This window comes from Somniosus microcephalus, chromosome 1 (assembly GCF_052327205.1).
Source record: "Somniosus microcephalus isolate GS21.2 chromosome 1, FLI_Smic_1.0, whole genome shotgun sequence".
Classification (NCBI taxonomy): domain Eukaryota; kingdom Metazoa; phylum Chordata; class Chondrichthyes; order Squaliformes; family Somniosidae; genus Somniosus; species Somniosus microcephalus.
The window spans coordinates 340,996,610-341,023,927 of record NC_140987.1 but is presented as its reverse complement, the minus strand read 5'-3'; the positions used below and the strand labels follow the sequence as shown (position 1 = coordinate 341,023,927).

General features: G+C 49.0%; 1 protein-coding gene across 2 annotated transcripts in view; it reads left to right on the top strand.

Annotated features, from left to right (window-relative positions):
* The window catches only part of LOC147124941 (connector enhancer of kinase suppressor of ras 2), a 1,271,510-nt gene extending 1,244,563 nt beyond the window's left edge, over positions 1 to 26,947 (top strand). For both annotated transcript variants that reach the window (XM_085995047.1, XM_085995029.1), the window contains one exon: positions 25,212 to 26,947. In XM_085995047.1, coding sequence (XP_085851173.1) covers positions 25,212 to 25,427 — 216 coding nt within the window. In that variant the 3' untranslated portion in view covers positions 25,428 to 26,947. The remainder of the gene's footprint in view (positions 1 to 25,211) is intronic.
* The last annotated feature ends 371 nt before the right edge of the window (positions 26,948 to 27,318 follow it).

Sequence of the window (27,318 nt, the reverse complement as noted above, 5' to 3'; positions counted from 1 at the left end):
TGATGAGATGTTAAACCGAGGCCCTAGCTGCCTGTTCAGGTGGACATAAAATATCCCATGGCACTATTCAGAGAAGAGCAGGAGAATTCTCTTGGTGTCCTGGCCAATATTTATCCCTCAACCAACTAGTCACTTACCTGAAATATAAAACAGAAAATGCTGGAGATACTCAGCAGGTCAGGCAGCATCTGTGAAGAGAGAAACAGAGTTAACGTTTCAGGTGGATGACCTTTCGTCAGAACTGGAAAAAGCAGGAAATGGAACAGATTTTTAAGCAAGTGCAGGGGCTGGGAAAGGGGGGAGGGGATGAAAGAACAAAAGGGAAGGTCTGTGTTAGGACAGAAGGCAGGAGAGGTTAAGAGACATTAAGAAATATTCAAGGCAAAAGGAGATGGTAATGGGACAGGTTCAGAAACAAAGGATGGCTCTAGATGAAGTGTGAATTGCGCTGGCAGAATGAAAGACAGCTGCCATGTGGGGGAGAAGAAAAAAAGACAGACAAAAAGTATGGATGAAAAATATATATATGATATGGGCAAAGGTTATGATCTGAAATTGTTGAACTCTGTGTTGAGTCCAGAAGGCTGTAAAGTACCTAATCGAAAGATGAGGTGCTGTTCCTCAAGCTTCCGCTGAGCTTCAGTTGAACAATGCAAGAGGCCGAGAATGGTGAGGTCTGAGTGGGAGTGGTGTGAAGAATTAAAGTGACAGGCTGTAAAGTATGTGTCTATACTTAATCCAATAATGAAGCGACAGCTTGGAAGATTCAACGTAGGTCTTTACTTAATACCAACAGGCGGGAACTGAGGGGAGATCAGTACCCACAGTACTATTTATACCCCTATGGCCAGGAGTGGTACTACGGTATCACTACGCCCTACAAAGTAGTGCTGCCCTGGCCATAGGTTTAAAGTAACATACCTATTACACACAACATTCCTCCCCTTTTAATTAAAACGTACCCGTGCAATTAAGTCAATAGATGCCCCATAACTAGGGCTAATAACATTTGGTAACACAATATACATAACATATTTACATCAAGAGTTGTCTACTTATATATATATAAACAGAAACATGTTATAGATTCAGTCTCTGAGGAGGCCTCCTATCTCGACTAGGATAACGTCTTTCTCTAGTCGGTCTCGGTGTAGGCGGCGGTACTTCCGTCACCCCTTCATCGCTGCACTCGTCGGTGTCTGATGGCACATCCTGTGCCGTGGAGATCACTGGAATGCTGAACTCCTCGCAATCCTGAGACCTCTGTAACGACGAGCTGGGCCGTGATTCCGCTGTAACAATGTGCTGAGACGTTTGAGGTAGTGAATCAGTTGGGTTTCTGGACTCCACAAGTTGATCAGCATGTCGTCTGATTATGCCTTCCCCTGTCTCAACTGTGTACATCAAGGGTCCCTGGCGGGCCTTTATCGTACCAGACCGCCACTTTTCATTCCGATAATCACGGACCAACACTTGCTGCCCCACCTCGAAGCTCCGTGTCTGTCTGTCAGGAGCCCTACGAAATACTCGGTTTTCCACATCTCTCCGAATGTTTGGTCTGAGCAATTCAAGGCAAGACCTTAACCTTCTATTAAAGAACATGACGGCGGGGGCCTGGTTGGTCACCGTATGTGCAGCATTACGGTATGCGAATAGGAAGTTGGCCACCTTGTGTTGTAGTGGCAACCTTTCCTCCCCCATCGCCTTGATGGCCTTTTTAAAAGTCTGTACAAAGCGCTCTGCCAGCCCATTTGTAGCCGGATGATATGGTGCGGACGTATAATGTCGCACTCCATTCCTTTTTAGGAATGCTTGAAATTCTTCTGCCACAAATTGTGGCCCATTGTCCGAACAGACTTGCTCGGGCACCCCGTTTCGGGCAAAAATGGTCCTTAAGACTGCGACCGTCTTTTCGGCTGTCATTGATGACATCTTTATGACCTCCGGCCATTTTGAATGGGCGTCCACTACAATAAGGAACATCGCATCCAGGAAGGGGCCAGCGAAGTCCACGTGGATCCTTTGCCACGGCGTTGAGGGCCACTCCCACGGATGTAGTGGGGCTTGTGGTACGTTCTGTACCCTCTGGCTCCCTTGGCACGCTTTTGCTACTTCCTCAATGTCCCTGTCAATGCCGGGCCACCAGACGTAGGCTCTGGCGAGGCTTTTCATTTTGACACCCCCCAGATGACCTTCGTGTAAGTCCTGCAACACTTTATGTTGTAATTTTTGAGGGACCACCACCCTGGCTCCGCACATCAATGTGCCCCGGCAGACGGACAACTGGTCCTTCCTTGCCGAAAACGCCGGCAATGATGCGTCACCCTGCGCCGGCCAGCCTTTCACGGTTAACTCGTAAACCCTTGCCAATGTCGGGTCGTTCCGTGTTTCCCGCTCGATACATTGGCTGGTGATGGGCAAGTGTTCCATAACAGCCGTATGATATATTTCCACGGGGTCCTGTACTATCTCTTCGATCTCGGCAGGCAAGGGTAGCCGCGACAGGCCATCCGCATTGCCATGCTGTTTGGTACCCTTATATTCGATAAGGTACTGGTGTGCCCCTAAGAACAGTGACCATCACTGTAGCCTTTGGGCCGTCATCAGGGGCACCCCTTTTGTTGGATTAAATATCGACACCAACGGTTGATGATCCGTCAGTAGTGTGAAACGTTGCCCATGCAGGTAGTGGTGGAATTTTTTTACACCCCACACCAGACTGAGGGCCTCCCTGTCGATTTGCGCATAGTTTCTTTCGGCTGTAGTTAACGACCTTGAGGCAAATGCTATTGGCCTCTCCGTCCCGTTGGGAAATTTGTGTGACAACACTGCCCCTATACCGTACGGGGAGGCGTCACATGCCAACCTCATTGGCATTTTTGGGTCAAAGTGTGCGAGCACTTCCTTTGATGTAATGAGTTGTTTACCCTTTTTAAAAGCAGCCTCACACGCTTCGTCCCAATTCCAGGAGACTCCCTTTTGCAGCAATGAATTTAGTGGATGTAAAATGGACGATAAGTTCGGGAGGAACTTATGCTAATAGTTTATAAGGCCTAAGAATGATCGTAACTGAGATACATTCTCAGGGGGCGGGGCCTTCACTACTGCCTCGATCTTTTCCGGGGACTTATGCAGGCCTTCCTTATCTATAATGTGACCACAGTATGAGATACGTTCCTGGAAAAACTCACATTTCTGCTTGTTCGCCCTGAGTCTGTATTGTTGCAACCGCAGAAGTACTCGCTCCAGGTTAGCGAGGTGGTCGTTATCCGTTTGTCCTGTCACCAGGATGTCATCCAGGTAGCACTGCGTTCCTGGAATGCCCTGTAGGACCTGTTCCATGGTCCTCTGCCATATTGCCGGGGCGGACGCCACACCAAATACCAGGCGATTGTACTGGTACAATCCCTTGTGTGTGTTAATTGTTAGGAGCTTTTTCGAGTCCTGTTCCACCTCCATCTGTAAATAAGCTTGACAAAGGTCAATCTTCGTAAAGTGTCTACCCCCAGCTAACGATGCGACTATGTCCTCTATCCGCTGTACCGTGTGCAGGACTGGGTTAATAGTTATCTTAAAATCCCCGCAAATGCGAACCTTCTTTGGTTCCCCCGGTGTGTTATTTGCAGATTTCTTTATAACTGGGATGATGGGCGTGGCCCACTCACTCCACTCAATCTTTGTAAGGACACCTGCACTCTCTAAGGCATCCAGTTCTGCTTCCACAGCTGGCCGAATGGCGTAAGGCACCGGTCTGGCCTTACAAAACTTGGGGTTTGCGTCTTGAGCAATAGTTATTTTTGCTCTAATGTCCTTTAAGGTCCCCAGCCCTTGTTGGAACACCTCTGGCGTTTTTGCCAATATTTTCGACAGCCTGCTTGTAATGGTTGTATCATCCTTGGTGGTCTCTACTTTTAACTCGTGTATCGACTTCCAGTCGAAATGGATTTTTCTTATCCATTCCCTACCCAAAAGTGGTGGTCCACCGTTTGGTAGGACATATAAATAAAGTCCTGGCACTTTCCTGCCGTTGTATTTAACTGTTACTTGCATTTTTCCCTTCGGGTAAACTTTTTGTCCCGTATATGTTTTTAATTTAATTTCCGTATCCTTTAAGGGAATGCGTTTGAACAGCCTGTTATAATCTTGTTCATTAATTACTGATAGGGCCGAACCCGTGTCCAGCTCCATATTAACTTCGACGCCTGCTACCTTCATTTTAACCCACATTGTGCTGTGGTCCTCCGTTTTGTCTACACCATATAACTTGAGACATCCCAGACCTTTAGGCTCTGCTTTTGTGCCTTCCTGTGACTCGTCTGAGCTACTGTCAGACATCTTATGTATTTTTGTCCTTGCCTTGGTACTGCTCGGACTGCCCCCACTATTGGGTTTCGTACCCGACCAACAAACTTTCGCTATATGCCCCTTTTTTCCACACTGCTGGTATATTTTATCACGATACCAACAATTACTTTGGTCGTGGGTGGTTTTGCCACAACGGTAGCATTTACCTTTGTGAAATGTCACCTCATGGGTGTCATAGCAGGTTGTGTTTTGTCGCATTTGAGCAGCATCCTGTGTTGCTGCTTCGTGGGCTGATGCTATTTCAATCGCCTGATCTAGGCTGAGCTGTTTCTTAGCTAGCAACCATTTTCGTGTACTCTCATTTAACATGCCACAGACAAATCTGTCTCTGATCGCGTCCGCCAAAAAGGCTCCAAACTGGCAATGTTTGGACAACCTTCTGAGCTCAGCTAAATAGGCTGCCTGCGACTCATCATTCCTTTGGTTGCGTCTGTAGAAGCGGTACCTTTCCGCTATAAATGGTGGCTTAGGGTTTAAATGTTCCTTTAACGTATCAACAATTTGGGCATACGTTTTGTCTGCTGGCTTTTCTGGAGTAAGAAGATTCCTCAGCAGACCGTATGTTTTTGCCCCCATACAATTTAATAAGGTTGCTACCTTTTTGTCATCTTCCACCTTGTTTACTATGCAATAAAGTTCATGCCTTTCGATATAGGCATCCCACTCTTCTGTGTCCTCAACAAATTCTGACAACCAGCCTTCTTTAGACATTTTAAACTGCTGAAGAGCTTTTCCCGCCTTTCTCCACTAGATGGCGTTTTTTAATTTTTTTAATTTGTTTCCCCTTTGTCGACTAGATGGCGTTTTTCCCGCCTTTTCTCCTGCTGCTGCTAACGACCTCTCTCCAGCTTCGTTATTTTTGGCCCTTGCAGCTCCCGTTATTGCCACCGCCGCTATTAACAAAGACCTTCCCCTCTCGTGGCTTGCTAGTCCTCGTGGCTCCGTTTGTTCCCCAGATCGCCTGCCCGTTCTGGCCCTTGCAGCACCCGTTCCCCGGGAAGGATTTCAGTTTACCTGGCCCTGGGTGGACTTTTGCCCCGTGGCTGGAGCGCCCGTTCAGCCTCTTCTCTCAGCTGCTGCAGCCTCCGCTGGAAACCTCTCTCTCTCTCGCTCTGTTGCTGCCGCTCCTCCCGAACCCGGAGTGCTGGGCGGCCTCCTTCGGTCGACGCTGGACTCTGCAGGCTGGCTGGTAAGAAGCCTCTCTCCTTCTCTCTCCGTACTGCTGCCGTTCCTTTGTTGCACCGTGCATTGGTGAGTTCGAACCTTACTCGTCGCCAGTGTAAAGTATGTGTCTATACTTAATCCAATAATGAAGAGACAGCTTGGAAGATTCAACGTAGGTCTTTACTTAATACCAACAGGCGGGAACTGAGGGGAGATCAGTACCCACAGTACTATTTATACCCCTATGGCCAGGAGTGGTACTACGGTATCACTACGCCCTACAAAGTAGTGCTGCCCTGGACATAGGTTTAAAGTAACATACCTATTACATACACAACACAGGCCACCGGAAGCTCGGGGTCCCCCTTAAAGACTGAACGGAGGTGTTCCGCAAAGCGGTCACCCAATCTGCGTTTCGTTTTCCCAATGTAGAGGAGACCGCATCGTGAGCAGCGAATACAGTATACTAAATTGCAAGAAGTACAAGTAAATCGCTGTTTCACCTGGAAGGGGTGTTTGGGGCCCTAGACAGTGGGAAGGGGGGAGGTATAAGGGCATGTGTTGCATCTCCTCCGCTTGCACGGGAAGGTGCCGGGGAAGGGGTGTAGGGGGTGATAGAGGAGTGGACCAGGGTGTCGTGGAGGGAGCAGTCCCTTTGGAATGCTGAAAGGGGAGGTGAGGGGAAGATGTGTTTTGTGGTGGGATCACGCTGGAGGTGGCGAAAATGGCGGAGGATGATCCGTTGAATGTGGAGGCTGGTGGGGTGAAAGGTGAGGACAAGAGGAACTCTATCGTGGTTCTGGGAGGGAGGGGCAGGGGTGAGGGCAGAAGTGCGGGAGATAGAACAGACACAGTCAAGGGCCGTGTCAACCACAGTAGAGGGGAATCCTCGGTTGAGGAAAAAGGAAGACATGTCGGAAGCACTGGTATGGAAGGTGGCATCGCCAGAGCAGATGAGGCAGAGACGGAGAAACTGGGAGAATGGAATAGAGTCCTTACAGGAAGCGGGTGGGAGGAAGTGTAGTCCAGGTAGCTGTGGGAGTCAGTGGGCTTGTAGTGAATGTTTGTCAATAACCTATCCCCAGAGATGGAGATGCTTAGCAGTCACTTACCTGCTTTGCTGTATGCCGGACTATGCTGTTCACAAATTGGTTGCTGAGTTTCCCTACATAACAAGAGTGATTGCATTTCAAAAGTAATTTGTTTTGGGATATCCTTTAGGAAGTGAAAGGCACATCATAAGTCCAAAATCTTTCTTTTCTTAATTCCTAAATAAATAATTATTGCTGGAGTGATTTTCAAAGCATTAAACTAGCACACCTTTAACATTCCTGGGGGGGAAATTCAGTTGCTTTGCGCCTCCCATTAGCGCTCTAAGAGGGTGCTGACAGGGCGCAAAGCAACTAGTGCCTGGGCGCGGTGGCGCCAACACCTCCTGCAAAATTCAGCGGGAGGTTAGCGGCGACGGTAACCATTCGCGCCCCACGGCGCTGTGCCGCCGGTGATGACATCATCGCCGTGCGCAGCACCCCAGGTACGATCTTCGGTAGTGCCCCCTGACTTACCACTGGACGCTATGTCCGACGGGGTCAGGGGGGCCTACCTGCGGCCGGGGCAGCGCTAATTAAAGGCGAGGTGCCAGGCAGCCATTTTTGTTGCTGGCCAGCTGCCAGCACCTGCCCCCATTGCTGTCCCCGGCCTCCTCTTCAGCCCCCCCCGTGGAGTGCCGGGCTCTTTTGCTGGCACTCCGATCCCTGGTGGCCCAGCTGGGCCCCAGGACATGCTGCGCAAGGCCCTTCCCCTTTAAGAAGGGGAGGAAGGCCTGCAGTACTGCGGCGTGACGTGCTGCAGAGTGTGGCGCTGTGGCACGTAGCGCCGCAATATTCCCTCGCAGTGCCCCAAGAGGGAGACAGGGCGCTTCCAGTAGTGCCCTGCTCCCCTCTTGGGTGCTACCAATGAATTTCGGCTGCGTGGATGCTAATTTTTTCAGGGCGCTAAAAATAGCGTCCCAGCAAAGTTAGCGCCCCAAAGGGGACATGACTCAATTTTTTCCCCCCTGCTCTCTGAGCCAATCCCACTACCAGCCCTGGTATATGAGTGAGTGCCACTGACATCCCTGGTATTTGAGTGAGTCCCACTGACATCCCTGGTATCTGAGTGAGTCCCAGCCTCATCCCTGGTATCTGAGTGAGTCCCAGCCTCATCCCTGGTATCTGAGTGAGTCCCAATCTCATCCCTGGTATCTGAGTGAGTCCCACTATACATAAAGTTATCCTGGCATCCTGGACAACTTTCATGCTCAACCAACACCACCAAAGAAAAGATTAGCTGGTTATTCATCTCATTGTTGCTGGTGGGATCTTGCTGCGTAAAATGGTAGTTGCATTTGTACTAAGGGAGTGCTGCGCTGTTGGAGGTGCCATCTTTCAGATGAGATACTAAACCGAGGCCCTGTCTGCCCTCTGGTGGACACATAAGATCCCGTGGCACTATTTCAAAGATTATAGGACTTTTCCCCAGTGTCCTAGCCAATATTTATCGCCCAATCAACATCACTAAAAAACAGATGATCAAATCATTATCTCATTGCTGTTTGTGGGACCTTGCTGTGTGAAAATTGGCTGCCACATTTCCTACATTACAACAGTAACTACTCTCCTAAAGTACTTTGAAAGCACTGCAGGACGTTCTGAGTTGTGAAATGTGCTATATAAATGCAAGTCTTTCTTGTCTTTCTATGTAAAAGCACTTCACTTCAAACTAATTAATTATGTGCAGTACTTTGAAGTGTTCCTGCAAAATGTGATAAAGATGCTACACAAGTCTTTCTTCCTTTTAGTTCTTCTTAAATAAACTTTGGCCGGAATTTTCCCTTTCCTGTGGCTGTAAAAATAGCGAAAATAGGAAGTATGTCAGGAACCCGTCGTCATCCCGCCTCCTCGCGCCTTTAACTCGGGCGTGTTTGCCATTGAACCGATCGGGAGAGGCGGGCGACCTAATTAAAGTCATTAAATCCTTGTTATCAGACCCTTAACAGGCTTCTTAACTGCAGCTTCTGATTTTAATGGCATGAGCACGGGAAGCAAGCAGCTCGAGAACCTCACCTGTGAAAGGGAGGCGGAAGTTCAATGACCATTGTGCGAGGGCAATAATTGACAGCTGGGAATACCAGATAAGTACACACACCTACACTTCATTAGTTGCCTAAGGGAAAGGCTGTTGATTACTCCATTCTGTGCACAGATTTAAGTTTCTGGAATAACAACAGAAAATGCTGGAAAAGCTCAGCAGGCCAGGCAACATCCGTGGAGAGAGAAATAGAGTCAACGTTTCAGGTCAAAACCCTTCGTCAGGACCTGAAACATTGACTCTATTTCTCTCTCCACGGATGTTGCCTGGCCTGCTGAGTTTTTCCAGCATTTTCTGTTGTTATTTTGGATTTCCAGCATCCGCAGTATTTTGCTATCGTTTAAGTTTCTGGAGTTTGCAGGTCATTTCTGCAACCTCGGAAGTCACTCTCACCACATTGCTACTCGGTATTAGAACACTGCAGGACTGTCCTTCTGATCGGTATATCCCCTGCCATCTACTACGTCAGCATGGGTGCCACTTATTCTGCATCACCTTAGTCCTCAGAATTGGACCAAGATGAGCAACAACAGCAGCAACCGCAACAGCAGCCTTCTCCTCAATGACCTGATGCTCCACAGGAGGGGGTGGGGGGGGGGGCACCGCAGGGCTGCAGCGCACCGAAGGCAGAGGATGAGCTTTTCCAACATGACTGAGCAGCAGTGCTTCAGCAGGCCCAGGCTATTGTGCCAGGTCGTTGCAGACATTTGTAGCTTGCTGGAACAAGACCTGCTACCCAGAGGTCCTGGTGGACACTCCTTGCCAGTGGCTGTCAAAGTCAGCACCGCCCTCAACTTCTTCGCCTCAGGCTCCTTCCAGGGATCTGCAGCAGACATTTGCGGCATCTCCCAGTCGGTCACCCACAGATGCATCACACAGGTCATTGATGCCATGTTTCACAAGTCAGCCAATTTTATCAACTTTGTCACTGATGAAGCCAGTGTTACGGAGCGAGTGCTCAGCTTTGCAGCTCTGGCTAACTTCCCACAGGTGCAGGGCATCATTGACAGCATGCATGTGACCATGAAGGCACCCCATCATCACCCAGGAGTGTTTGTGAACCGTAAAGTCTTTCACTCCCTCAATGTGCAGCTTGTCTGCAGCCATAAAAAAGATGATTATGCATGTGCGCGCCAGATTCCATGGCAGCTGTCATGACTCTTTCATGCTGCGCCACTCCACCCTCCCTCAGCTCTTCGCACCTCCAAACAGACTTACCGGGTGGCTGCTTGGAGACAAGGGCCAGCCACTGAAGACGTGGCTCATGACACCCCTGAGGAGGCCAGGTGCTGAGGCCGAGGAGCATTATAATGAAAGCCACATGTCCACCTGATGTGTCATAGAGCAAGCAATAGGCATGCTGAAGATGCGCTTCAGATGCCTTGACAGGTCTGGAGGAGCCCTTCAGTATGCACCAGTCAGGGTCTTCAGAATCATCGTCGTCTGCTGCACAACATAGCGCAGCAGCAAGGATTGGAGCTGCAGGAGGAGCATAGCTCACAGCACACAGCCTCTTCGGCGGAGGAGGACGAGCAGGTGGAAGCTGAGATGCAGATGCCACCAGCAGCGGTGCACATTGCTACCCAGGAAGCCTCATCATAGCCAGATTTACTTAACTTGCTCCAATGCAGCCATATGCCTGTCACATGCTGTACTAAGTTTCCACTACCCCCCCCCCCCCATATGGGTGACTGTTGGACACCATGTGGCTTTATGAGATGTGATTCTGTCACCAGGTTGCTGGGATGTGCCATCCTCTCCATCGCCCTCCGCCGCTCTCAAGCTCCTGAAATTTCCAGAGCCGAGTCCTCTGCTGCTGCACTGGAGAGCCACCTCCGGTTCTCTCCCTCTCCCTGTTGTTGTGAGCTCTCTTCTCCTGCAAGAAGGGCAAAAGGAGAAGTTTGAGTAAGAGTGATGGAATGAGTGTAAGGAATGGATGGGTTACATCTATAGAGGGTGACTGAGGGAGTGGGGTACCAATACCAAATGGCCTCCTGTGGTGTTACTTGCTATGATTGCATTAGGATGAGGCGGAGTGTGAGGGGTGGTTAGTCAGATGGGGATGCGAGTATGTACGTAGAGAGAGAAGGATGGGTGGATGTGCAAGGTATGTTGGTGTAAGGAATGATGTGCAGGAGTAGGCTTGGGAAGGCAGAGTGATGGGGACGTGTTGACAGGCAGTTCAGGATGAGGCCGAGTATGGCATTGCACTCACCTTTCCTGACCTCATGAGATCATTGAAGTGCTTCTTGCACTGTATCCACATCCTCCTGACGACATCCTTGCTGCTGACTTCCTCAACTATATCCAGCCAAGCTCTCTTTGTTGCTTGTGGAGGTCTCCTTCGCCTGTCAGCAGGGAAGAGGACCTCCCTGCTTGCTCCGACAGTCTCCACAAGAGTATGCAAGGAAGAATCTGAGAACTGGGGTGCAGCCCTCTGCCTTTGGCTATCCATGTTTCATAAGTTTTAGCTGTACAGTGGCCTTTCTTTCACACCTTTCACCCTCCTCTGGAAACCTTCGAGTGAGTTCAGTGCAAGACTGCTTTAAATATGGGCACTGGAAACGAGTCATCGATGATGTCATCAGACCCACACCATTTAATAGGGCTGGGATTCGCTCATGACTCTTTCAATTGGGGCCATTAAGTGAAAGTCGCTCTGAGCAGCGCGTTGCTCAGAACATCACGTTTCAGACCTGCTACGCCGCTCACATGCACCCAACCTGACACAAAGGTGAAAATTCTGGCCTTTGTTTCTAGGGCTGCTCTGTGAAGCTCGGTGGTCATCCTATTTTGGGGAATAATCTGGAACAGAAGCACTGGGGTTGCTTAGCATTGGGAATCCCCTTCACAACACCAGTTCCGCAGTATGGATATCTCTTCTTGCCTGTCATGTTAAGAATGATTGTGGTCAGGTGACTTCATTTTATTTAATCTCTTCTGGATATTAGCTCCATGGAGGATCCCTGCAAAGTGTGATTATTTGCAAAACAAAACTAGTATAAAAAAGTAGTGACGGTCAGGAAGCAATTCTTGGTACGTGTCTTTACTGAGAGGTACTTACCTAATACTGCTACCTTCTCTTAACACATGTTCCAAACCAAAATCAATGACTTCCACCCTCAGATTGCTGTTTGTACATCATTTCTTGTGTATGAAACAGGGAATCACTGAAGAATGAGATTGTCTCTTCATCACAATGATATGCCTCTCAAGACATTTTTACATTGATGGCTTGCTGTCGGCAATGAGCACACGGTACTCCCACCATCAGTGGGCACTCTACAAAATAAACCAGCCCACCTCGGTGACCCTGACCATGTCAGGAGTCTACCTTTTCATGGCTCTTGAGAGCGGAGATTGGATGTGCCAACTCCAAGAGCCTTTGTCACACTGGCTCTCCAAAAAGCAACATAATCACCAGCCGTGCTTGCAAAAGCAAAAAGTCCTTTGGAGACAACAGCATCATCCACCTGGAGCCCAAGCAGCAATGACCTTTAGCTATCTTTTAGGGCCCCTTGCACATGGCAGCCTTTGTTGGATGTACTTCAGGCCATTTACACCCAACTTGCAATGTGAATCTGGCAAGGGAAGTCACTTGATTTTTCAACGCTTTCTACTTGCCTGCATGAGGCAGTATGTAGCCACGTATTAGATTTTCACCACTTCAGTCCTTTGAACCTCAGGAGAACAACAACCAGAATTCTAGTGCTAATGTTCAAATAAGTACCGTGCTAAGATTTGATGGGGTTAGATTAGGAGCTATCAACAAGCTGTGGCAATAGGGAGGAATTCATTCTTAAATAACCCTTGACTTAAAGCATTCAGGGCTAGAAATTGCCTCCGGGGGGCGATTACGGGGAGCTAACAACTTACCGCCCGGGCGTGGCGATGTTACCACCGCCCGTGAAAATCACCTGGCGGTTTGCGGTGGCGGTAACCCCTAGTGCCAGGATCTCCTGCGCCCAGAGATTGTGACGTCATCCGGCTGCGCATCGCCCTGGACCCGAACTTCGGTTCCACCCCCTGCAGCATCACTAGGTGAAAACACTGGCAGCTGCAGGAGGTGTTCATTGGGAGGCCGGGCGCTTCGGGGACGATACTTGAAGGCGAGGTGGCCGAGGTACATAAAAAAATTCCTGATATGATCTTTTTTTTCCCCCTTTGTCTTCACCAGCGATCGATCAACCCGGCACTCTACTGCAGCTGCCGTCGGGGGTAAGTTTTCCTCTTGCAGAGCCTGCAGCGATTGCCCTTCCCTTTAAGGGGGGGAAGGAGCCTTCCAACGCGGAAGTGCTGCATGGCCCAGTGTGCAGCGCTGCTCACCTACCGCCCTGCCTGCTACGCTCCAGGCAGGAAGTGGAGCGCTTAATTTAGTGCTCCACTTCCTTCTTGAAGCGCTGAAAAACTATTTTTTTTAAAGCTGGGAATCATTAGCGCCTGGTGCTAAGTTTCCCAGCTTTCAAAAGTTACCGCCCTCAAACGGAGCGATACTGAATTTCTCCCCCTCAGTGTTGTATCCGTGTGTTAATAGAGACACTGAAGGCAGGAGTTGGTTTCACAGGTGTTTACTGAACAAAGTCTGGAGGTCAACTAACTGATACAACACAATATACAGGCTTATATAGCCCGAGTGGCCATTACCGGCATTACAGTACACAGGGGGCTCTTAAAGGCACATACACTACAATTCCTCGCGTTTTAGCCAACCAGTACATAATATTTTAAGTAATCATTAATTACATGTTACAAGAACAATAATCTACACATTGCTGCAGTTAATCAATTATAAGTCAGTCTCTCTGGAGGCTTCCTGACTCTGTCCGGATAACGCCTCGGTGGTGTAGTAGTTTCTGGTGGTGTAGTTGGTTCTTTTGGCAAGGCTGATTCGGCTTGAATGCCAGTGTCGGGTTCATCTGGTTCCAGTATCACCGGATCAGAGGTAGATACTATGGGTATCTCTACTTCATCATTAGGCGTATAGAGTTGTGGTGTAGGTTGTCCCTTTTCGGATGACTCTATGATCTGGTCAGCATGGCGCCTTATTATGCTTTCTCCAATGTCCACTGTATACATCAGCGGTCCTAGTCGTGTGCAAATAGTTCCAGGCTGCCATTTCTCGGTACGGTAGTCCCGGGCCAAAACTTGTTGACCTATCTGGAAGGTTCCAGTTGGCCTTTCATTCATGCCTTGAAATTGCCGGTTCTCCACGTCCCTTCTGATGTTTGGCTTGATCAAATCCAGCCGGCGTCTTAGGCTTCTATTGAAGAACATCATGGCGGGAGTTTGGTTTGTAACCATATGTGTTGCATTCCTGTATGCAAACAAGAAGTTATCTACCTTATGCTGAAGTTTTATGTCTTCATTACTCATGGCCTTTATGGCCTTCTTGAAGGTCTGGACAAACCTTTCAGCCAATCCATTGGTGGCGGGATGGTATGGGGCGGACGTGTAGTGCTTAACCCCATTGTTTTTTAAGAACTTCCTGAATTCTTCGGACACAAATTGCGGTCCATTATCAGAACAGATCTGTTCAGGCAGCCCATTCCTGGCAAATATGGTCCTTAATACTGTGATGGTTTTTTCCGTGGTGGTGGAGGACATCTTTATTACCTCCGGCCACTTGGAGTGTGCATCAACCGCGATTAAGAACATTGAGTCCATAAATGGACCAGCAAAGTCGATGTGTACCCTTTGCCATGGAGATGAGGGCCACTCCCATGGATGTAGAGGGGCTTGTGGTGGAGCGTTTTTGACCTTCTGGCATCCTAGGCAGCTCTTGGTCATTTCTTCGATGTCTCCATCGATACCTGGCCACCATACAAACGCCCTGGCTAGGTTCTTCATTTTCACTCCACCCAGATGCCCCTCGTGAAGCTCCTTTAGCACTTTATCCTGGAGTTTGGGTGGAATCACCACTCTGGATCCACACATCAAGGTTCCTCGGCACACTGACAGCTGTTCTCTTCTTTGCGAGAATACTGGCAACAGTGGTTCGCCATGTGCTGGCCATCCCTTCACTGTTAAATCGTAGACTCGTGAGAGAGTCGGGTCATTTCTCGTTTCCTTTTCAATGGCAGAATTTGTTACTGGTAGACATTCCACTATGGTAGCATGGAACATCTCCACAGGGTCTACTGTAGGTGCCTCTTCTACCGCTGGCAACGGTAGGCACGATAAACCGTCAGCATTCCCATGCTGTTTTGATCCTTTGTATTCTATGTCATATTGGTGTGCCCCTAGGAAAAGGGACCACCTCTGTAGCCTTTGCGCTGTCATAATGGGAACACCCTTTTTAGGGTTGAATATGGAGACGAGGGGTTGATGGTCAGTCAACAAGGTAAATTTTTGTCCGTGTAGGTAATGGTTGAATTTCTTCACTCCCCATACCAGGCTGAGTGCTTCCCTGTCGATCTGGGCATAGTTACGCTCAGCTGAGTTCAATGAGCGTGACGCAAAAGCTATCGGCCGCTCCGAGCCATCAGGGAATCTATGCGATAATACCGCTCCTACGCCGTAAGGGGATGCATCGCACGCCAGTCTGATTGGCAGTGATGGGTTGTAATGAGCCAAAACTTCCTTGGACGTGATTAAATCTTTGCATTTATGGAAGGCACGTTTACAGCCTTCGCTCCATTTCCAAATTACTCCTGTTTGTAGCAGTTCATTAAGAGGGTGCAGAAGAGTTGATAAGTTCGGTAAAAATTTATGATAGTAATTTATCAATCCCAGGAACGACCTTAATTGTGAGACATTTTCAGGTGCTGGGGCTTTTATGACCGCTTCAATTTTTTCAGGTGACTTATGCAACCCTTCCTTGTTAATTATGTGGCCACAATATATTTGTTTCTGGAAAAATTCGCACTTGGGGCGATTTGCTCGTAGGCCCCGTTCTCTCAGCCTAGTGAGCACCTGCTCCAAATTGGCAAGGTGCTCGTTGTCGTTTTCTCCTGTTACAAGGATGTCGCCTAGGTAGCATTGAGTCCCCGGAATCCCTTGGAGGACTTGCTCCATAGCTCTTTGCCAGATAGCTGGAGCTGATGCTACTCCGAAAACCAGTCAATTGTACTGGTACAGGCCTTTGTGTGTATTTGTCGTGAGATACTTTTTAGAGGCCTCCTCAACCTCCATCTGTAGATATGCCTGTGCCAAGTCAATTTTGGTGAAACGTTTCCCTCCGGATAGTGAGGCGAAAATATCTTCTATCCTCAGAAGAGGATACTGTACCATGTGAAGGACCGGGTTTACAGTCACCTTGAAGTCTCCACAGATGCGAATTCTTCTCTGTTCTTCAGATTTATCATTATTCAACGTTTTCTTCATGACCGGGACGATGGGTGTTGCCCACTCGCTCCAATCTATCTTGGATAACACGCCTGCCTTTTCCAAATTCTCCAGCTCTGCCTCGACTGCTGGACGAATTGCGTATGGCACCGGCCTTGCCTTAAAAAACTTGGGAATTGCCGCATCTTCCACTTTTATTGAGGCGGTGATGCCTTTCAAGGTTCCTAGTTTCTCTTGAAACACTTCCTTGGCGTTGGCCAAGATGTCTTTTAATCGTTCAGGTATGACGTCATCATCATTTTTTTTCTTACTGGTCACCGTCAGTACCTGAATGGAGTGCCAGTCTAAACGTATCTTCCTGATCCATTCACGTCCCAACAGCGGTGGACCACCATCTTGTAGAACGTATAAATACAACTTCTGTATTTCCTTGCCGTTGTATACAACAGGCACCCTTATTTTTCCTTTGGGGTATACTTTCTGCCCCGTATATGTTTTCAAGATAATGGATGTGTCTTTTAAAGGTATATGCGGAAATAGCCGCTCGTAATCCCGTCGATTTATGACGGTCAGAGCTGATCCTGTATCTAGCTCCATTTTAACTGAGGACCCCGCTATCGTGAGGGTAACCCAAATGGTCTGGTAATCTTCTTTGGCAATTACATTATGTAATTTGAGACAGCTTAGTCTCTTGTTTCCGGAGTCGCTATCGCCCTTCTGGTCTTCGGAGCTACTGTCCGTCATCATTTGTACCTTTCTGTACTTTTCCTTATTGATTTTTTTCCTGTCCGTGGATTTTTTTTGTCCAGATCGGCATACACGTGCAATGTGTCCAATCTTTCCGCATTGCCTGCATGCTTTGTCCTTGAACCAGCAGTCCTTGTGGTCATGGGTTGTTCTGCCGCAGCGATAACATTTTTCAAATCCCCGTGTCATTTCATGGGTGCCGTATTCCTGTGGCTTTTGCTGTATCTTTGCAGCTCCTCTTGCGGCTGCTTCGTATGATACAGCCATACTGAAAGCCTTGCCCAGTGTCAAATCTTTCTCAGAAAGCAGCCTTTTCTGTGTTCCTTCACTTAAGAGACCGCAGATGAATTTGTCTCGAAGAGAATCTGCCAGTCCTGCTCCGAATTGGCAGTGCTTTGATAGCTTTCTTAATTCGGTGAGGTAATCAGCGTTACTTTCATTCTTGTGCTGATTCCTCTTGAAGAATTTGAATCGTTCCCCTATCAGCAGCGGTGTTGGGTTTAAGTGCTCCTGTAGGGTATCAACAATCTCCTTAAAATTCTTGTCCTTTGGTTTGGCTGGAGTGATTAAGTTTCGTAACAGCCCGTATGTCTTTGCGTCCATTAGATTTAGAAGTACTGACGCCTTTTTATCATTTTCTATTCCATTTGCTGTGCAATATACCTCCACTCTTTCCACATATGTGGTCCAATCCTCTATATCGTTATCGAAAGCATCAGTATTGCCAGCCTTGGGCATCCTGGAAAAAAAAATGGCGCTTCCCGCGCTTTCCTTTCTTCCCAGCAGAAAAAAAATGGTGCTTCCCGCTCTTTCCCGCCGCTGCTGCTGCTGCTGACAACGCTGTTTTCCGCGGTTTTTTTATTTACAGGTGGAGACTCGTTCCCGCCGGACTCTCTGGGACTTTTCCCCCCCTCTGCTTGGTCCGAACGCCGACCTGCTTTGCAGCGCCGGCCGTCTCCCGAGTGCTCCGCCCCTCTCTTTCTGTTTGCCTCCGCCTTCGCTGCAGAGCCAGCCGATGGAGCCCCAGCCCGCCGCCCAGGAAGGATTATTGCAGTACCTGCCACCAGCTCGGCTAGCTGGTGAAACCACAGTTTTTTTTTTGTTTTTATTTTCTTGCTTTTCTTCGACTTTGGACGTCTGAGGAATCGATGTCCTTGAGGTGCTGCCGAATTGCAGGTAAGTCCATTTCCAATTCGTCGCCACTGTTGTATCCGTGTGTTAATAGAGACACTGAAGGCAGGAGTTGGTTTCACAGGTGTTTACTGAACAAAGTCTGGAGGTCAACTAACTGATACAACACAATATACAGGCTTATATAGCCCGAGTGGCCATTACCGGCATTACAGTACACAGGGGGCTCTTAAAGGCACATACACGACACTCAAAGTCTTCAAAAGTAAATGCTGTCTATAACACCACACATTTCCAGATCAGATCAATTTTTTTTTTACTTGAAAAGATTTAGGCACCATCAGTTATGCCATCTATGAGGATATAATTTCAAATATTAATGATACAGATTAAACCGCTGATTTGGAAAAAATGTGCAGTGTTGCATGGCACTGTAGACAATATGTTATATTACTTTTAATAAATATTAATGTGTAGATTCATATCAGTACCTGGGATGCCAACTTCAACCTACTCCGTACTGAGAAGGGCAAAGACACTTTATTCTTTCTCATCTTCCTTCAATGACAGCAAAGTCCCAATGCAGATTAAGCTTGTTGTGTGGCGTACCGACCACAGAAAGGACACAATCCGCTTTTCGGTCCGTAGACTATAAATCAGGCGTCATGCCTTTAAGAAGGATCACACCTTTAAGAAACTCGATCTGCAACATAGTTAAGCCCAGAGTGGGGGAGGGGCAGTCGAAGGTGTGGATTGATGAAAGTCAGTCAGACTTGGTGTAGGCTCTGACGCCATTTTGTATTCAACATGCAGTCTCAAGAATTAAACCTTTTCTGTTGAACCTCTCCGAGTTCAGTATTTTTTGCTAGGAGTACGTAGACTCCTACATTGGTGACCCCGACGTTCAGGACGACTCCTAAGCGTAACCATGGCTGACACAAACTCAGTTTCTGTGAAGCTGCCGGAGTTCTGGGAGAACCTAGCCACCGCCTGGTTCCTTCAAGCCGAATCGCAATTCCGACTCCGCGGCATCACCGCCGATGCAACGATGTACGACTACCTCCTCGCCTCCCTGGGCAGCTCCACAATCACGAAAGTCTGGACAACACTACAAAACCCTTCGGAGGAAGGCAAGTACGCACATCTCAAGGCCACGCTCCTTAAAAAATTCACAGCCTCCCAATTTTTGTGCAACTGCCACCTCCTCGACCTCCCGGGCCTCGGTGACTCCACGCCGTCAGACTTGCTCTCACACATGCTTGCTCTGACCGACGAGAAACTGCCCGGCTCCCTCTTCCGCACGCTCTTTATCCGCCAACTACCTCCCAGCATCCGCCCGGTGATCGTGGCGTCCAGCCTCACGGACCTCGAGGTCCTGGCCAATGAAGCCGATAAGCTCCTGTCCGCCGGCTCCAACCACGCCGTCACCCCCGACCTGGCCTCCACAGCGTCGGCGCGCGCTCCACCCTCTATCGCGCGGCCACACAGCTCGGCCACGAGGCCCCCCAGGCCCCCACATCCCCCAAGCCCTCCGACCCAGGGCTACTGCTACTTCCATACCTGGTTCGGCGCACGGGCACGCCGCTGCAGCCATCCCTGCACGTTTCCAACCGCCCCCACACCGGCCTACACGATGGCCGTGGGGCAAGCAGGCGCGCTGCTGTACGTTACGGACAGCGCCTCCGGATGCCGTTTCCTATGCGACACGGGCGCGCAGGGCAGCATCATCCCCGCGTCCGCCCTCGAGATCCAGCGAGGCGGCCACGGCCCTGCGTTGGCTGCCGCCAACGGCACCGACATCCGGACGTACGGCACCCGCACCGTCACCATCGACCTCGCAGGCCGCCGCTACCACTGGGAGTTTATCACCGCCAAGGTGCTCTCCCCGCTCCTCGGTGCGGATTTCCTGTGCGCCCACGGCCTGTTGGTCGACATGCCTCGGCGCCGCCTCGTGGACATGAACACCATGTCACCTATCCCGGGCGCCATGGCCCCCCCCCAACCCACCGAAATGGCGTGGCAGTGCCGCGCCCGCTCAACGGACGACGACTCAGCACTCCTGGCTGAGTTCCCAGCCCTCACCAACCCGACCTTCTCCGCGAAAGTTGCTAAGCACGGGGTAGAACACTTCATCCCCACCACAGGCCCACCGGTGTATGCCTACGCCCGCAGGCTGGACCCGGCCAAGCTGGAGATCGCGCGGGCCGAGTTCGCCACAATGGAACAGCTCGGCATCATCCACCGCTCCAACAGCCCCTGGGCCTCCCCACTCCACATCGTCACCAAACCCGACGGGGGATGGCGCCCCTGCGGGGACTACCGGCGCCTAAACGACGCCACCACGCCGGATCGGTACCCCATACCACACATTCAAGACTTCTCGGCTAGACTGGCCGGCCGCTCAGTCTTCTCCAAAGTCGACCTGGTGCGCGGTTACCATCAGGTGCCAATCCACCCCACGGACGTTCCCAAGACGGCCATAATCACCCCTTTTGGGCTATTCGAGTTCCTCCGAATGCCCTTCGGCCTCAAAAACGCGGCCCAGGCCTTCCAGTGGCTCATGGACTCGGTCCTCCGGGACCTGAAGTTCCTCTTTGTCTACCTGGATGACATCCTGGTAGCTAGTTCCTCCAAGCAGGAGCACATCGAGCACCTCCGCACCCTGTTCCAGCGGCTCAGTGAGCACGGGCTCATCATCAGCCCAGCCAAGTGCCAATTCGGCCTCAGCAGGATCGAATTCCTCGGCCACCACATCATGCAGGACGGAGCCATTCCCCTGCCCGCCAAGGTGCAAGCCGTCCAGCAGTTCCCCCGGCCTACCACCATCAAAGGCCTCCAGGAGTTCTTGGGGATGATCAACTTTTACAACCGCTTCATTCCTGGAGCGGCCTCCCTCATGCGGCCCCTATACGAAGCCCTCCGGGGTAAGAAAGACAGAATGGCGATCGAGTGGTCGGCGGACATGTTGACCGCTTTCAACTCGACCAAAAAGGCGCTCGCCGACGCCACCATGCTCGCTCACCCACAGCCCATCGCCAGGGTGGCCCTCACCACGGACGCCTCCGACCATGCGGTCGGCGCAGTGTACGAACAGTGGGTCGACAGGGCCTGGCAACCGCTGGCCTTTTTCAGCCGCCAACTGCGCCCCCCGGAGGCCAAATACAGCGCCTTTGACTGCGAGCTCCTCGCACTGTACCTGGCAGTCCGCCATTTTAGATTTCTTCTGGAGGGCCGCCCCTTCACCGCGTTTGTCGACCACAAACCCCTGACATTCGCGATGGCGAAATCTGCGGACCCGTGGTCAGCCAGGCAACAACGCCAGCTCGCCGCGGTGTCCGAATTCACCACGGACATCCGGCACGTCTCCGGTCGAGACAACGTGGTGGCTGACTGCCTATCCCGCCCCGCCGTCCACGGCGCCCACCTGGCAGTGGACTATGCTCAACTGGCAGCGGAGCAACGCACCGACCCCAATCTGCTCTCCGCGCCCACAACCCCCCCAGGGCTGCGACTGACCGACGTCGCCTGCGGCCCGTCCGCTGTCACAGTCAAATGCGACACCTCCTTGGCGCAACCCCGCCCCGTAGTCCCGGTGTCCTGGCGAAAACGGGTGTTCGACATCGTCCACGGCCTCTCACACCCCGGCACCCGCGCGTCCATTAGACTGGTGGCCAACCGATTTGTCTGGTGCGGCCTGCGCAAAGATGTGCGCGTCTGGTCCAGATCCTGCATAGCTTGCCAGCGTGCCAAAATCCACCAACACGTCAAAGCCCCACTCGAGGAGTTCACCGTGCCAGAAATAAGGTTTGACCACGTCCATATCGACCTCGTCAGCCCCCTGCCGCCATCACAAGGTCACACGCACCTGCTGACAATCGTGGACCGTACCACCCGCTGGCCCGAGGCCATTCCACTGACGTCCACCACCACCGCCGACATCGCGAGGGCGTTCATCAGCACCTGGGTCGCTCGGTTCGGCGTCCCCTCCGACATGACGTCGGATGGAGGCCCGCAGTTCACCTCTGATCTGTGGGCCGCCATCGCCCGAAACCTCGGGGTGGCCGTTCACCGCACCACGGCTTACCACCCCCAAGCCAACGGACTGTGCGAGTGATTCCACAGGTCCATGAAGGCGTCCCTCCGCGCCAGCCTCGAGGACGAGGCTTGGATCGACCGCCTCCCGTGGGTGCTACTTGGCCTACGCTCCGCGGTCAAGGAAGACCTGCAAGCCTCGGCGGCGGAACTCGTGTACAGCCAGCCACTGCGCGTACCCGGAGAGTTCCTGCCCACCGCCACGAACCCCGGTCGGCTGACCAGCAACGCCGCGCTTTCGCCAACCGAGCACAACAGTTCACTCCGGTGCCCACCGGCCGGCACGGCGAACCAGCAACCCGCGTACCACCTAGCCTGCACATGGCCAAATTTGTTTTCGTGCACCATGACGCCCACCGAGGACCTCTACGGCCCCCATATGATGGACCCTACAAGGTACTCCAGACGGGGAACAAGTTCTTCCCCCTCGAAGTGGGCGGCAGAACTGACAAGGTGTCGGTCGACCGGCTCAAGTTGGTGCACCTAGAGCCCGACGAACCCGTTCAAGTGGGCCAACCCCCACCACGGGGCAGACCGCCTAAGAGCCCAACGCGTCCGACCGCCCCGCTCCCGACACCAACCGCCAAGAGCCATTCTGGCCGTGCCATCAAGCCGCCAAGCTGGTTCGTACACTCCCTACTAGCGGATTCTGGGGGGAGCTGTGTGGCGTACCGACCACAGAAAGGACACAATCCGCTTTTCGGTCCGTAGACTATAAATCAGGCGTCATGCCTTTAAGAAGGATCACACCTTTAAGAAACTCGATCTGCAACATAGTTAAGCCCAGAGCGGGGGAGGGGCAGTCAAAGCTGTGGACTGATGAAAGTCAGTCAGACTTGGTGTAGGCTCTGACGCCATTTTGTGTTCAACATGCAGTCTCAAGAATTAAACCTTTTCTGTTGAACCTCTCCGAGTTCAGTATTTTTTGCTAGGAGTATGTAGACTCCTACAGTAGCACATAAGACGTGTCCAAACAGTTCTCTTTCATTGTTCAGTACAGTTAGGTTTATGTGTTCTGTTGCACACCTAGAAGTGTTTTCTCTGAGAGATTTTTTGCTGCTGTCCTCGATGTATTAAATAATAAATGCACAACTTTCTTTCTCATCACACGTGAATCATTGACCATACTTTTACTTACCACAACCTCAGACTAGCCTGACTTCAGGTATTAGGCTGACATAGAACTTTTGAACCAACAGGCATTGAAGTTCCTGGATGTGAGCTGCAGACACATTCTTACTCCTCTCTGCCTTTCTTTGAGAACTGAAGGCTCTGGGATATCAATCATAAAGAGCTCTAACCAATCAAGAGCACTGCCGTCTTTTCAAAGAATTTGAAAACAGCTGTCTATCAAAGTCATTCCCCCTGATTGGGGCCTACTCTTCAAACTGTAAGCTTGTTAACATCTCCCATGGACCCTGAAAAAGGCAGCAGAGAATACACCTGTCATGATTTAATTAAACCAAAATAGCCATTTATCAATACTGAAGGGAAGCAATCTCTATTAATGGCCTAAGATGGTAATCAATACGTGTATCCACTTCAATTAATTGGTACCTGAAGCTTTTTATTGTTCTCAGTTTAATCAGTACCTGTTGAGAAATACCCTGGTTGATGCTGATTTAACCCTTTACGTGCTGATTCCAGCATGACAACAATGCAAAGGGCAAACTGGCATTGGGATGTGGAGAGGAAAAATTCAACCTCTGTTCCTGGTGATGTCTGCTGGAAGTAAATAGATGCTGAGTGAGGACAGGGTCAGGCTCGGATATCCTCATGGTCAATAATCAACAATTTCACTTGCCAAAATCCATTAGTTCAGCACATACTCAGTATTATGGCTTGAACTTTTTTCCAACACAGCGAATAAGGTGGTTTCCTTAAGCAGACCAGGTCTCCAAGGAACCAATAGCGGTCATTGTACTGGACTAACAACTCAGAGCTTGTGAGTTGACAGCCCACCTTTGCAAGCCGTGAAACAGAATTCAATAAATGGTAATGTTTGGGCTGGCACCAGTAAATATGACTATGAAACTGCTGGATTGTCATAAAAACTCAACTGGTTCATTAATGCCCTTCAGGGAAGGGAACCTGCCAGTCCTGTCTTCATGTGACTCCAGTCCTGCTCAATGCCCTCTTATTGCGATATTGGCCATTTTCAGAACATATTTCTTACACAGCTTGATAAGCGACAGGGCTCTTGGATGTAACAATCTTTTATAAACTTTTCCAATGCAAAGCTGTATGTGGCTGATGCAAACACACAGTGGGAAACGTACAATAAAAACCTACATATACTGAAAAACAGTGAGCTACTTTGAAACATAGTAATTCATGTTGTAAAAGCAAACTGCAGTTTGATTCCTTCAGGTAAACAGCATCCAACTTTCCCTGTAAAGCTGCCAGCAGGGAATCTAGCCAGCCGCCACTCAGAGAAAAAAGAAAGATCTTGCATTTCTATCGCGCCTTTCACGACCTCAGGACGTCCCAAAGCATGTTACAGCCAATGAAGTACTTTTGAAGTGGAGTCACTGCTATAATGTAGGAAATGCAGCAGCCAACGTTATCCACAGCAAGCTCCCACAAACATCTTTGTGCTAATCTGTTTTGTTTAGTGATATTAGTTGAGGGATAAATGTTGGCCAGGACACCTGGGGGAACTCCCCTGGTCTTCTTTGAACTAGTGTCGTGGGATCTTTTATGCCCATCTGAGAGGGCAGACGGGGCCTCGGTTTAACATCTTATCTGAAAGACAGCACCTCCGACAGTGCACCACTCCCTCAATACTGCATTGGAGTGTCCGCCTAGATCTTGTATTCAACTCTCTGGATTAGGGCTTGAACACTCGACTTTCTGACTCAGAGGTAAGCGTGTTACCACAGAGCCACGGCTAACATATCAGGAAATCGTAGGAATTGCATCCATGACTTGGGTGAAGTCAGGAAGCACTTCTTCACACAAACGGTGGTGAAAATCTGAGACTCTCTCCCCCAAAAAGCTGTTGCGCCTAGGTCAATTGAACATTTTATAACTGAGACTGCTAGATTTTTGTTAGGTAAAGGTATTTAGGATAGTAACGGTTGTGGAGCCAAGGCGGGTAAATGGAGTTAAAATGCAGACAAGCCATGACCTAATTGAATGGCCTACTCCTGTTCCTATATTCCTATCTGTGTAATGATGATGATGATGTACCTGCAACCATGGAGTTATCTGAGTTTGTTATCCACAGACCCGAGCCTTCTGAAGAAATCTGAACCTTAGTTTTTGCACTTCTCACTGTAATCCATTACTTCCCTCAGGCAAAAGAAGGCGACCTGGCGATTATCAACCAGATTCTCGAAGACCCCTACCTGACGTCTAAAAGGTTTAGAGAGTGGAAGCGGCTGAATCACGAGTTTTTCTTGGACATTTGTGGGTATAGTGCTCTTATGAAGCCACAGAATGGTGCGTCTGAACTGGTATTGCCAGCACCGCTCTTGACACACACACACTCATTCATCGAAACCCACGTGTGAACCAATTTGCAACTGGAGCACACAGCCCAGCAGACAGCAGCATCTCGCCATGCTATCAAACGTTTAGCATCCACATTGTATATTTGTACATAATGTATTCAGCAGTATTCTTGTACATAGATTGGATAACAGAATAGTGTCACAGGATGCCTAATATGTGCATGAGATAATGTCTGTATTCTGTTTCTTCCAAAACCTTTATTTCTGTTGACCAACGCAGTGTGCTTTCAACCTTGCATTTGAAAGGACATGCAGTAGTATTTATAAAAAATTATAAGTACACACATACTGTATATGTTATACTAAAAAAAGCTAAGCTTTTAGTCAACAGCACCTACATGTTCCAACAGTTTTATATTGACAATTAACTCACCCCATCCTAATGAATAATGCTGGTGAAAAGTGGTTGATAACAATCTCTGGTGAACCAGAGGGGAATGTCTTAATCTACTCACAGTTTTAGGTGAACATTCATTTTTATGTAAGCATTGAACATACAAATTGCTGAATGTATGTAAAGTATGTAAAGTTTTGCTAGTGTAACACTGAATGAACAAGAGTAATTTTTGATGTCCCTTTGAAAACAACCAGCTTTTATTAAAATTATAGCTAAAAGCTGTATATGAAAATGACTAAAAATATACAAGTATTAATATTTATATATGACTCCCTGCTCACAATTTTTTATATGGTTGCTTGTTAAAGAAATACATTGACTCAAAACTAATATGCCCGGGGCCCAGAGGCTGGTGGATGAACTATTGACACATTCAAGGTGATTCACTGGAATGTCATGTCCAAGTTTTGTACCATTATTAACTGTGCGTGGTAAGCTGATGGATGTTGGTTCTGGGTCCCAGGGTAATTATTCTAACTATATGCAAGTAGACAGAAGACTTGTTAGACCACACTGTACCTTTTAAAACAAACACAATAGTAAGACTTATCTAAACACATTATTCTGTTGTCATTTATTGTCTTTATTGCTTGCACTTTACCTGCACCATTAACTGTAGGCTGAGGGGAAGGAGTGTACTGAAACTGTGATAAAAGTCATGTGGGTCACTTAATGTCAACTGACTTCCTTATCAGTGTTTGAAGACCTCATTGAGTCTTTTTATCCATGCAAATTTAAGAATGTAAATTTAGTATGTTTTTGATTTGAAATCAATGGAAAACATGCATCAGTTACTGACAGCATTTAACTCACCTGTTTTACTTTTTGTGACTACAAGTAGGAGGTTTTTCAGTATATGTAGGTTTCCATTGTACGTTTCTCACTGTGTATACCTCATGGTACATTGCACAGATGTATGAGTTGTAAGTTGCACTGCAACAATAAAAAGGAAAATTTTACTTTTTTTTTTGCAATGCTATGGTTAAATATTAACAGATGTTCTGTGCATCATTGAAAGGAGCAATTGTTCTTTATGATTTAAAGGTAGTCTTTTCTGAACAAGTTGTAAGCCTGAGTTGTAAAACTTTTGACTTCATTAAATTAAATTCTCTGTGATACAGTATCTTCTTCGACTATTTTAATCTTGTTCCCTTAAAGAAATGGTATTCATTTCTGTCTGCCTTGTGTGATAGCCAGTCAAACTCATGAATGTGCCAGCTTATTATAAACAAAATTCCTAGTACACTGAAAGACCTCAATGGACCTGCGCTATGGCAAAATATTCCAATCATTCTAAAACTAGGGGGCATTAATATAAGATTGTCACTAATAAATCCAATAAGGAATTCGGAAGAAACTTCTTTACCCAAAGAGTGGTTAGAATGTGGAACTTATTACCATAGGGAGTAGTTGAGACAAATAGCATAAATGCATCTGAGGGGAAGCTAGATAAGTACATGAGGGAGAAAGGATAGAAGGATATGTTGATGGGGT